The following is a 12,119-nucleotide window of genomic DNA, read 5'->3' as shown; positions in this document are numbered from 1 at the left end:
GTTTTGTCTGCTATTATAGATACATACAACAGGAAAGTTTTTTTACTAGTAGGGGTTGGTGAATCCCAAAAGTTCTGACCTGTTTGCTAAATTGTTAATGTTTCATCATTGTTCAAACTTCAGTGGTGCTTCTATAACACTTCTTAAACATCTCATTCTTACTTTTAAACCTCTTAAGCCTCTTATTGCAGGCTTCATCTCTGTATTGTTTTCTGTGTCATATCTAGCAAAGTCTAGGTTATACCAAGGCTTGAAAAACTCCCTACAGCTTATCAGAGCTGTAGCCAAGCAGAGATGCTATTTACAAGACAGAAATTTTTCAGTAGATTAAAACTGGGAGTTGCATGATGAGTCTGCTTGTAGGAGGAGATTGTTTGCAAGGGTGATAGCAAACTGCACGTTGCATTGCCAGCTGGGACACAAATACATGTAATCAATTCATCTGTGGCACCCTACGGCAATCTGACTGTTGGATGCTGCCCTCCACCCAGAGCATGTGCTCCCTCTGCCTCCTTTACACTGGCTTTGACTCTCATTGGGCCTTTTGCTGAGCCATTTCAGCATACTAAAGCAAGAGAAAAATGAACTTATTCAAAACAAAACAGTTTTCTTCAAAACAGTTTTAGTTCAGTAGCTGCTCATTAGATTGATGTAGCCTTGGAAATGTAGACTCTGCCGCTCATCTCCATCTAGAAAATGGAATACTGCTCTATTTCATAGAGCCCCTATGAGATTTAACATTTGCATAGAGCTTTGAGAATGCCAAATTAATGCTATGAAACTGTAATATTTTATTAATTCTTTCTAGTATTAATGATAATGTCCCACTATTTAATTAAATGTGGGATTTAGATTTTATAATTGTGGATTGCTGAAGGTAGTATGTCATGCAAGTACAGCAGGTGTCAAGAACCTAATATGTGACCATGATATATAGCGCTGTAACCGTGTGCAACTGTCGTGGCTTTGAGAATTTCCAAGTCACACAGCTCTACATTGTTAGTGGGTTTAAACATGTATAATCTCTGTCTGAAACTTTTTGAAGATTGTTGCCATTATCTCAGTAAAAGGGTATTGTAATTAATTTTTGCCTTTAGTTCTTATCTTAGAAAATCTGTCATTAGCATGCTTGGATTCTCTTTTTTCTCTTAGTTATTTTAACATTTGCAGAGTGGCCAGTAATTGAAGAGAGCCACCCACTCTGAAAAGGAAGAATCAGGAGCAGATATGGTAATAGAAGATAAGAGTAGTTGGAATGACCGAAAAGAGTCATTAAGGGGGGTGGGGGAGGGTGGGTGTCTCTTCCCTGACAGGTAAGACCTAGAATCAGGGAGTTTTTGCCTTTGCCTTCAGCAGCGCCTGGTTGAGCCTGTCTGTGTTACTACTTACACGTTTCTCAATGGTGAAAGAAATGGCTGTTAATTTCAAATACCTTGAGACTTGCATTAAAAAAGATGTTTAGAAGAGTTAGGATGATATTGGGACAATGCAGTGAAAATAAGTTTTGGAATGCCTTCATTATCTTTTCAGTTCTGGTACTGATTTATGCGTAGCCTGGGGCAAGTTGGCCTCTTCTTGTTTTCTCATATGTAGACCAAATATAATTACTGTCCTACAAAGTGTGCTATTTGTAATCCTTGGCTGTGTTCTCAGTATAAAGAATACCATGAAATTAATGTAATACAGTGTTTCTTGAATATAATTATCAATTTTACTTCTTTGTAATGAAGAAAGTAGGCAATGCTTTTAACGTACCATCTTTCTGTCCTCACAGTTGGCAATTAAAAGCTTTGATAAAAGCAAGTTAAAATCTGTTGAAACGCTGGACCAGAGCAAAGTTAAGATTATTGACACAGGATGCAGTGGTGAGTTTGTGAAACATGATGACATGATAGAAGTTCCTCACAGGAGTAAATTAATGCACCGAAGACACACTGTTAATGTACCACTTTCAGCAGAGAATGTCAGCGATAATAGTTTATCCAGCCCTAGAAATCCAAGCATTTCACAATCAAGAGACTGCTGTGATGACTTGCTTTCAAAACATTGACAAGGAAGCGCAAATTTGATGTCAAAAGCTGAGGAACTAGGTGGTGTTAATTTCAATAACCCTTCACCGTATATCAAAGAATTCAGTGCCGCTCGCAAGCCTGCCTTCAGAACAGAATACAAGGATGACTCCTCAGCCGAGACAGAATGTTTCTAGCACTTTCGAAGACTGAATCCTGTGTTTATGTTGGAGGTAACTACACAGTCAGATCATTACTGATCTCAACAAAGAGGGATGTACCAAGATGTAGACAGCAAAATTACTTTCCTATTCTGCTTAGCACTTATTGAAAAAAATATGTGTAACAGTAAACCAAACCAAACCCTGTATTGTATTCTTCAGCTACCCACTTTGTTTTTAAAAGTATTTGAATAATTTTTGCATTTTCAGTTTTTATCACTACATTGGATAAGTATATATAAATATATATATTTATATATATAAAGATATATTGGATAACAAGGTATTTATTGCCAGAGGTAATTGAAATGTGTCTATTTTTATTGTAGTGTTACAAACCATTATAGTATATATTTCTGTATATTTCAGTAGCTGGGAAAACAATAGTCCCCAACATCCGCGATGCCACATTAGAGATTTATATGTGCTACTAATGTGAAGGGATGTAATCCTTGCTAATTTCTTTGCAATGCTCCCCTGTATTGGGTCTGCAAGATCAAGTTCTTATACAGGAGTCAAGATACTGGGAAAAAGTAGAGAGCCCTTGACAAAGCTAAACATTGGACTCCCTGTTCACAGCCTGATCAAAAAAAATATGCAGAAGCAAGCATGTATAAGGACACACAACATTTTTTTAAGTTGGGTTTGTTTTGTTTTTTTTTTTTTCCTTCTTCTAAAGCAAGTCCTGCAAAAATGCACAAATATTTATGATTCTGAATGTGGGCAACGGCAACATCTGCAGACAAAACTGCTGCTTAGGAGCCTGCTCTGGACTGCTCTTTAAAAAGGTGAAACTCCCAATTACAAAAGGTACCTCGCACATCAGTAAGCATTTGTTGGAAAAGGCCAAATATAACCCCATTCCTAGTGGTGATTACTGAAGAATTAAAAACTCGCAAGTAACCATCAGATGGCTGCTTAGATTTGGACTTTCTTTTCTACTGTTTCGGTTATGATAGGGGAATGTGTAAATAGCACAAGCCAGGTTTCTCAGTGCGGTATTTTTTATTCTGGGCTCATCACATCCAGCTTGCATTTTATTTTATAAACTATTTGTATGAATAATTCTATTTCTTTTAACTACGGTATTAGTAAACTGCCTGGCAAAGTACAAACCCAGAAGACATACTGGTGATTTTTTCAATTAACTTTTTAATCTAAGAGGTAAAATGTGCAGTAAGTGCACATATGGACATTTGGAGATATGAGGGTCATGTGTTTATTTTTCTAATAATTTATGAGTTCATCTGATTTTCTAATGTGCCTTGGATTTGTGCCAAATACTGGAAAGAAAAAAACAGTAAAATAACTCTTGAAAATGCTGGGTTTTTTGAGTGCTTTTTTCAGTGTTAAGTCTTTTCATGCAGATTTCCTTGCTTTTGTTTTTGTAGGCATGTGAAGACTTCACCTTGTTGTCTATGTGTATCTTGAGGGATCTGTTGGAATTTACTCTGAAGTTCAGTATGACCTTCCCTCCTACATTCATGGATTATTATTACTAGGTTGCGTGGTTTTGGATTTAAGGCATAGAGGCGTACAATGAATGGTTATATAATTATTGGTTAATTTTACGTTCAAAATTTAAGAATTGGCCAAGTGTTAAAAGTAGCACTTGCCTTTGAAAAACTCCCCAACCCCCCGAAATATAAACTTTGCAAGAAAAAAAAAAACATAGTAGCTTACTAAGGCATCTTAATGCAGACTTGGTGCATATTGCCTACTGTATTTTTTAACAAAATATGTATTTTAAGACATCTCACAGGAGAATATTTTTTTCTTTAGAGTTTTATAGAAAAAGTACAAATTTATTAGAGTTAACCTGAATTTTCTATTCCGTTACAGTATCAGAACAGTTGTCCTTGTGAACCCGATGCCACTTAAGTGACCGAGCTATGTTTCAGTTTTATTCAGCGTTCAGTCTAGGATAAAGCTTATTTCCAGGCATTTTGGAGGTATAGCGTATGTATAAGAAAACCACTTAAATGCCACTTCCACTATAATCTGGATGGGAAGATAATGACTAACAAATTATTTAGGTAAATGAAATAGTTTGCACGTTTCCTTTGACATGGTTAACCAAGCTTGTAATTAAAAAATACCTTATTATTCAAAGATATTATGATCAAAGGCTAAACTGGAATAGGATTTGAAGGGAGTACCCCTGGAAGCTTCCCCTAGCTATCTGTAGTGCAAATATACTGAAGTCAAGTTCATGACAGTTGCAATTTGTCAGCAAAGCATGTTATTGTACAGTCCAGTTTAATCTCCAAAAGGTTGTAAGTTAAAATAAATCCAAAGCCTTACTTCACATTTTGACAACCAAGATTCTGGAACAGCCATTTCAGAAGACCAGCAAGGCAATAAAGCTTATGTTGTTGCAAGTAGAATTAGATAAACTTCGGAATGGGAATGTGAAGCATGGATCCTTAGGATGTCTCTGTAGCCCTAATGGGAAAACTTTGAAACCATCTCTCACCACACCTTGGCTTGAAACTCTTCACACTGGTAAAGGGTCATTAGTCTAAAGAAATTTAGCATACACCCATGGTATTACTAAAATTAAGTAATCCTGATTACACACATAGACAAGCAAAATTCCCAGTCTAGTCCAAATGAAACAAAAATAACAACTGTTACACAAGATGAAAAACACCCAGTAGTGCTCACTTTAAACAATTTTATTGTGTTCCAAAAAACACTGCAGCTGGGATCATACATGTTCCTGTTAAATTATGTCAGAAAAGGGTTTTGTGGTGGTAGTGTTTGTCAACACATTACAGTATTTATCCTACTTAGTTCCATAACCATATTTTTGAATAAACATATAGCACAAGTTCGGTTTTACTTTATGCATGCAGGAGTTGCAGAAAGTTTAGGGAAAAGGTCTTTTTTTTTCAAGGTAAGAAACACTCCAGCCATTTGATAAAAAATGGAGGTAGTTGTAAGAATATACGATACCAAGTGTCTGAACAGTGCTGTATTACACAGTTAACTTGCGCTTTTTTTGAGATAGCTTGATTATTTCATAGGGGAACGGTTCAATTGTATGCTGGTTACAACTTCTTTACACAGACTGCCTGATGAAGTCCTCTGATCCAAACGCTACTTTGATACCTTCACTTTATTTTATAAATTTACAGTAAGGACTTGAGAGCCAGTAAGCTGCTGGATAGGCTTCCCTCGGGGGCTCAGGAAATCTCATTTCTAATGCTGCTGTGATTTAGAGCCTGGAGGTAAGGCTTTAAACTCCTAGAGGGAGTGGCTGTTCCCAGCTTTCCACTTAGCTCCTCCTCATCTCCAACAGCAGCCAGTTAAGCGTGTGCAGTTGCTGAAAGGATAGCTTACAAACTGAGTAAGGGGCAACAAACTGTTCATGCTAACAGAGCAGCAGGGAACTCCACACTGCTCAGGCCTCTTATACTACAAAAATTTAAGTTATAAAATCCCCTTATCAGATTTATTTTACAAGACATTTGTTGGCCTTTTTATTTTAAAAAAAAAGTAAACAAGCGTAAACATTTTCAGATCTTGCATTCTGCCTGATAACAGGATCTTGCCTTTTTCCAGGCCTTTTGTTTGGCAGTCTTCCAGTAGTATTAATAATCATCCTCTTCATCAGAATCCAACACTTTCCTTCTGTTGAACTAAAATGAAATATATGAAGTGAAAATAGAAGGAGCGCAGTAAATCCGACACAGAACAAGCCTTTCCAACTCCACGCATTTGACAATGAATACGTTAGATGGGAGCAGAACATTCACCCCATCACAACGCACCCCCTCCAGTCCTCGTCTGACATAATGGTACAGGACAGACACAGCTCAGTCTGTCTCACAGCAGAACACTGATAGCCCAGTGCTAGTACCTGCAAATTATACTTTTGATAAGGACTGCTATGATTTAATCCCAGTACTTATCAGTGTAGGTAAGAGAGGTGGTAAATACAAAGTTAAGTTCTACCCTGAACTGAAATGGTCGAATACATGCAATTTTTCTGCTCTATTTTATAACAAAATTACATTTAGGAAATGAAGCTTACCTTTACCGTTGTTTTCTTTTCTGTTTGCTGACTCACTTTTTCAAGTATTTCTATCAAACCTTGTTCCGATACCTAGGAAGGCAAAAGAGAAGCCATATAAACACATTCTGAGAGTTGCTTAGTATCAAACTGAATCACACTTTCCCTTCTTATAAAAGTGTTTGATGGAATTACCTAATAGTATTTAGAAGCTGTCAATTGCCTTTTCCAGTTATTTAATTTACAGATATTAAAAACATCCAGATTTTTTTAGTGAATTACATTTGAAAACTAATATATGCAAGAAGGAATTAGAAAAAAAACTCACCTTTCCAGCTAGCTGTCCAAATCTTGCCATCTGTATAAGATAATTCTCTACTGCTTTTGCTTTGTCTGGTTTCACAAGTGCTAAATTGCTTACTGCAACAAAAACAGGCTCTGTTCATTTTGTTTTAAAACATACTCAAATACCTCCAACTAGTAACTAAAAAATAACAAATGTCCCTATGAAAGAGTCTTCTTTGTGACAGGGTCATGAAATAAATTGAAAAGGCATTTTCATTTATATAAAATAAAGATATAAGATAGTTATAGTTCTTACTTCTAAATATTTGTTCCTAACTAGATTAACTAATTTTGACTTTCACTACAATTCCTACTATTAAGTAAAAAAAAAATTTTGATTAACATCATTCAGGTGTCAGTTAACCCCTCCCCTCCAGTCACTGACATCACCAACTGAAAAGCTGTAATAGTTTTATCTTCCCATCAACAATATTTTTCTAGTCGAGTCTCTATACGAGCACATACGTGCTTGATCTGCGCAGCACTGGAGTACACTAAATGAGAGTTTATTAGAAATTGACTTGGATACTTACATCTTGCACGAGCAGCTTGATCAAGAACTTGAGCTAAAATAGTATTTCTTATCTCTGCTTCCCTGTCATGAAAAATTAACCACACATTAAAAGTAGAATTTCAAATACCTAGAATAATAGAATAATACGCACAAAACAGCAAACTGCAGAAGGCTTTCGATTCATGTCAGTGACTTCTTGAGGTCCCTTCAAATATTATGTTTACATGATTTCTTTTATAGCGTTTTCTGTCATGAGTAGCTCTATGTACCTTAACAAAGTTACATAGCTGACGTCTTCTAAGAAATCAAGATGGAGTTCACTACTTACACCTTATTACTGTTTATTATTACATTTTTAAAGACAAAAGCCGTACTACCCACTGTAGAGATTTTGCATTCAGTTCCATGTGGAATTTCACCAAAGGCCGTGTATGGTAGAGCAGGCATAAGGAACAGTCCATGCAATTGCAAGACAGAACCAAACCTCATTATTTCTTCAGAATTTTTCAGTAAGTCTTCATATACTTACAGTATTTGACTAAGTATTTGCAAAACTGGAATTTTAGTTTGTGCATTTCAGTTAATAGAAAGTTTAACTGTGTGCCAAGTCTAGCTCTTTAAACACTTATTTTCAATTTTCTACTTAGTGCAAATACTAAACGCTGGTTCCACACTAAGCTCTAACACGAATAATTCTGTTTCATTTTTTTAACTGCAATAGATGTCCCAGAAAAATCAACTCAACTAGGAAAGCATGTTCCCATTGCACTAACAGAGCCAAACCCAAACTCATCACCCAGACAGAACTCCAGTTTGGGAAGAGTTCTGCCAGCCTTCAAGATTTTCTTATGACCAACTCTCACCAACCCTGAAAAGCCAAGGTTTCTGAGTTCCAGAAGCGGATGACAGTGGGAATGATGCTGCTTCCCAAAAACATCCTGTTATATCAGTAAGGGTCATGAAGTTATTGTACTCAGCTGAGTCCCAAAGCAAAAATGAGCTGCTACTGCTCTTTTCCTCCACACCCTCACACCCAGCTGGGGTTCAGACTGCCTGACAGCTCTCTTGTAGATCCTCCAAATAGTCATGGCCTGGGAGCCACACTTGGATCAATCAGATTTTACCTATCCTTGGATTAGACCTTCAGCTTCTTTGTTGGTGGTTTTTCCAACAACAAAAAAAAAAATCAGGTGAGTATTCCAAAGAAATTAAATACTCAAAAGGTCCAAAACTATTAGATTTAAGACCAAAAGTCAGTAGTTCTCATTTATACCTCTGTTTTGCTTCCTGTTGCGATGGATCACCAGAAGGATCCTAAAGAATGAGATCAGAGTAAATACGATCATCCAAAAACATTCCACACAGGACAGTAATTTAAATATTCCAGCAGTCAACGTAAGCTAAACCTGCCTGCGAAACCCGCCTGACCATGGATGAGATCCTGAGAGTAAGAATCTGCTACCCTAGCAAATAAATATGCCATACTGTGCTTTCCTCACAAAGCAGTAATGCCAACTAGTGCGATGACTAGTGCTACTGGATCTATCCAGAGATTGTTGTGGGTCTGGACGTTAAAAGGCCTCCCCGTCAGGTCTAAGATAATAAACTTTCCCAAAGCCCAGACAATAAGACAAAAGCATTTTAAACCCATTAAAGTAAACTAAGGGCAAATAAAATTTGATGTAACACTTTGTTTTCTTCTCTGTTGATAAATACACAATCCTAGCATAGTATTTTGGGACTAATATAGGCAACTGACTATTCAGAAGCACATAACGAAAAAAGAGGAAAAAAAATTAACTTTATGTTGAATCTGCACCTCAAATTTTATAGGTCATATTTCAAAGTGTGAAAACAGAACGAGAAACTATAGAGAGAAAACGCGGCTGATCATAGGCATAGAGATCCCTTCACAGAAACAACACCGATACACTTCAGCTCTGAAAAGAGAGATGACTGAAAGGACTGATGATGGAAATCCATAAAGTTGTGAGTGGCATGAAAAAAGGTCGAAGGAGGGAACGCTTGTGTGCTGAACCACCCAAGGCAGGCAGCAGGAGAGGCGGGGGCGCGGCGGGCCCTCACCCCACTGCCCCCGCCGGGCGCCAGTCACCGAGGCCGCAAGCGTTTCCAGCCAAAGCGCCGGGCACGGCCGGGCCGCTTCCCGCTTCCCCCCCGCCGGCCTCCAGCCGAAGCCGTTATTCACGGAGAGGCCTCCTCGAGGCGCGCCCCCTCCTCTCTCCGGTTCCCCCTCCTGCGTTCCCGAGGGGCGGCCGCCACACACGCCCGAGAGAGGCTCGGGCGGAGGGACAGGCCCTGCCGCACCCGGCGAGCGCCCGCCTGCCCCGGCCCTGCGGCGAGGATCGGGGACACTGGCGGGGCGGGCGCCGCGGCACCTTACCCCGTGCTTGGCCTGCAGCTCGGCCAGCCGCTGCTGCCGCAGCGCTTCCAGCTCCTCGTCCGCCATGGCTGAGGGGCGGCCGCGCAGCCGCAGCGCCCGCGCCAAACCGCGCTTGCGCCGCCGCGCCAGGCGTTACCAATCCACCGCCGAGCGCGCTGCCGAGCGGGTGAGGGCGGGGCTTCCTGATGGCGGGGCCTCGCCTCATGCCCGCTTGAGGCGCCCGCCGCCTGCCCGGCCTGGGCCGTCGGGGCGGGCCGAGGGACAAGGCCGGGGGGTGTTCATCAAGGCCGGGGGGTGTTCATCCTCCCCGGGGATTTGGGTGGCTCCACCCTGACCCCCAGCTCTCTCCAGCCCTGCTCCATGCAGTAGTTCACAGTGTTGCCCAAACTTCTGGTGCACGTGCTCGCCTGTTCCTTGCCATTTCCAGGCTGCTCAGGCTCGTGAGCCGGCATGTGCCTTCACTCCAGCGCAGTGATCGTAGCTGTAGCAGCGGTGATGCTGTGAAGAGAAAGTGGGGGAAAGTAACAGCCCCTCTTTTGAGAGCTGCTGACGTAAGGAGCCCGAATCAGGGCCAGGTCAGGCCTGCTTGCGCTCTGGCTCCGCGTCTGTGAGGATGCAGTGCAGAACGGGTATGTTATACCAGGTAAGCTGCTACTACGCTGATAGAAGCAGCATTGGTTTAGTACATCCATTTATCTCTATCCTTGTAGTCTACTATCGTTATCATAGCCACTGGCCTTGGATTGATAGCGCTTTGGATGTGTGTCTCCTATAGGTCCTCTGATGTCCTCAAAAAAAAAAAGGCGGGGGGGGAGGATTTGGTTAAGCTTCCCACATGTGCAACATTGACTGGCATTTCCCCAAGTTCTGTCCAGCTGCGACTCCACAAGAAATAACTTACTGTGCTGTGACCACTGCTTTCAAGTTCAATCCACAGTTGGCAATTGGGACTAAAAAAAGCATGAAATGATAGGGCTTCCTGCCCCTCAGCTATGAGGTCTGGCCCTGTCTCTGGAGTCTAAGAGTGTACAAAGCTGACAGAAGGTACTGGCCGTGATCAGACTTGGTACAAAGTCATTCTAATGTCAATTCAAAGTGACTATTGTCAACATACTCACTTGATAGCTTCAATCATATTAAATAAGTAACTTTGACATCTCAGATTTCGGCTGTTAATGTTGGTCAGTCACACATCCTTAGTAAAGGCTGTATGGTTTTCACTCATACTTTAAGATTTAATTTAACCAAAGAAACAACTTAAACACCAAAAGCTGTTCTACCAGGATGAAGAAGTCACAACTTCCTAAAAATAGAGGTTTCTATAAAGATATATTACCTAATATTTCTGGTCTAGTTTTAAAAAAATAACAAAAAGTATCAAGTGCTTGTTTCATTAATACTTTTCATTAAGAACTCCTGCAGTGAATGCAGAAACTTGATAAATATAAAATCAAGGTCTATTTCAGGGGGCATGTCTGTAGCAGATTTCAAGGAAGATTTTGGTTTTTACTTCCATGTTAGCAGCAGAGGGAGCCCTAGTTCTACAAAAGAGTATTTGTTGCTCATCATGCCATAAAAAAAGAAAATGCGGAAATTGTTGGGGTTTTTTGCTGTGCAGTATGTTCTCGCAGATGAAGCTTTAATCTGTATTTTACATCTCTGTTGCTGTAAATTCATGCTCCATTATACCACCATATGCTTTGCTTCAGTCAGAGAAAGCTGCTGTAATCCTAATACTTCATCTAGCTTTATAGATATTTGTGTTGCATGTTTGATTGCATATTGTTTGCTAACACACTTAAAGGTTAAGTCTTAATAAGTTGTTTTAAATGAGTTTATTAGCACTGAGCTGGCAGTTGATGAGTTTTTATGTTTTGAGAAGGTATCGTTGTAGTTATTGTCAACGCAATATGAGATTCAGGAAGCAAAACTGGAGAGTTTGGTTCATTAAAAAAGAACTGGAGGCATGTAGCACAGGGCTTTTGGTTGTATTTAATTTTTGGCTACTCAGCTGCCTAGTTTCTTTTTCATCTGCTTAGAGGTATGTATCATTACCTCTGCAAATTGGACAGCTCTAAATGAGGAAACATGAAAGAATGGATACAGGTTTTTCAATACTGGTCGAGTTACTTTATAGTGTTCAGGACTTTTAATTAAGATGCAGAAATAGTGGATTCCTGAAAGTTTTATACATATTTGATATGTCCCCAGAGTTCTGTGTGTCATTTACATTGATGAAGAATGGTAAACAGAAATGCGTTAAAAAGATTTTTTTCTGTTTTTTTAAACTTCTTTTCTGATAACTGTGCATCTCCTAGAGTGCAACCTGGTATATATTGTATATCATATGTGTAATATAAGTACTATATAATTAACTACATTTCATAACAAACATACTGTGTGTAGAATAGAAAATGTTATATATTGCTAATTAATCTCTCTATACACTATATTTTAAAATATAAATGTATAGTGTATAATTTAAAAATATATATTTTAAGACCCTTATTTTGGTATATCCTGTTTTGAGGTACTTCAACAGACATCATTTTCCAGGGCAAACTGTGCTATTGAATGCCCCTAAGTTGAATGATGTTTGAAAACTTAGGCT

General features: G+C 39.4%; 2 protein-coding genes across 8 annotated transcripts in view; one reads left to right on the top strand and one right to left on the bottom strand.

The window, feature by feature from the left end:
- Positions 1–3,510, top strand: part of ANKRD27 (ankyrin repeat domain 27) — a 55,434-nt gene extending 51,924 nt beyond the window's left edge. For 6 of the 7 annotated variants that reach the window (XM_068411184.1, XM_068411187.1, XM_068411185.1 and 3 more), the window contains one exon: positions 1,775–3,510. In XM_068411184.1, coding sequence (XP_068267285.1) covers positions 1,775–2,050 — 276 coding nt within the window. In that variant the 3' untranslated portion in view covers positions 2,051–3,510. The remainder of the gene's footprint in view (positions 1–1,774) is intronic. The other variant, XR_011049068.1, reaches the window with a different exon arrangement.
- Positions 3,511–4,893: 1,383 nt separating this feature from the next.
- Positions 4,894–9,604, bottom strand: PDCD5 (programmed cell death 5). Its single transcript, XM_068411262.1, has 6 exons — positions 9,509–9,604; positions 8,381–8,421; positions 7,127–7,188; positions 6,577–6,668; positions 6,270–6,341; positions 4,894–5,874 (listed from the first exon to the last, which is right to left on the bottom strand). The coding sequence occupies exons 1-6, from the start codon at positions 9,572–9,574 to the stop codon at positions 5,827–5,829; spliced, it is 381 nt and encodes a 126-aa protein (XP_068267363.1). The 5' UTR covers positions 9,575–9,604; the 3' UTR covers positions 4,894–5,826.
- Positions 9,605–12,119: the final 2,515 nt, after the last annotated feature.

This window comes from Nyctibius grandis, chromosome 12, assembly GCF_013368605.1.
Source record: "Nyctibius grandis isolate bNycGra1 chromosome 12, bNycGra1.pri, whole genome shotgun sequence".
In the NCBI taxonomy this organism is placed as follows: Eukaryota; Metazoa; Chordata; class Aves; order Nyctibiiformes; family Nyctibiidae; genus Nyctibius; species Nyctibius grandis.
The sequence above is the reverse complement of the archived record's forward strand: the minus strand, read 5'-3'. Positions and strand labels throughout refer to the sequence as shown.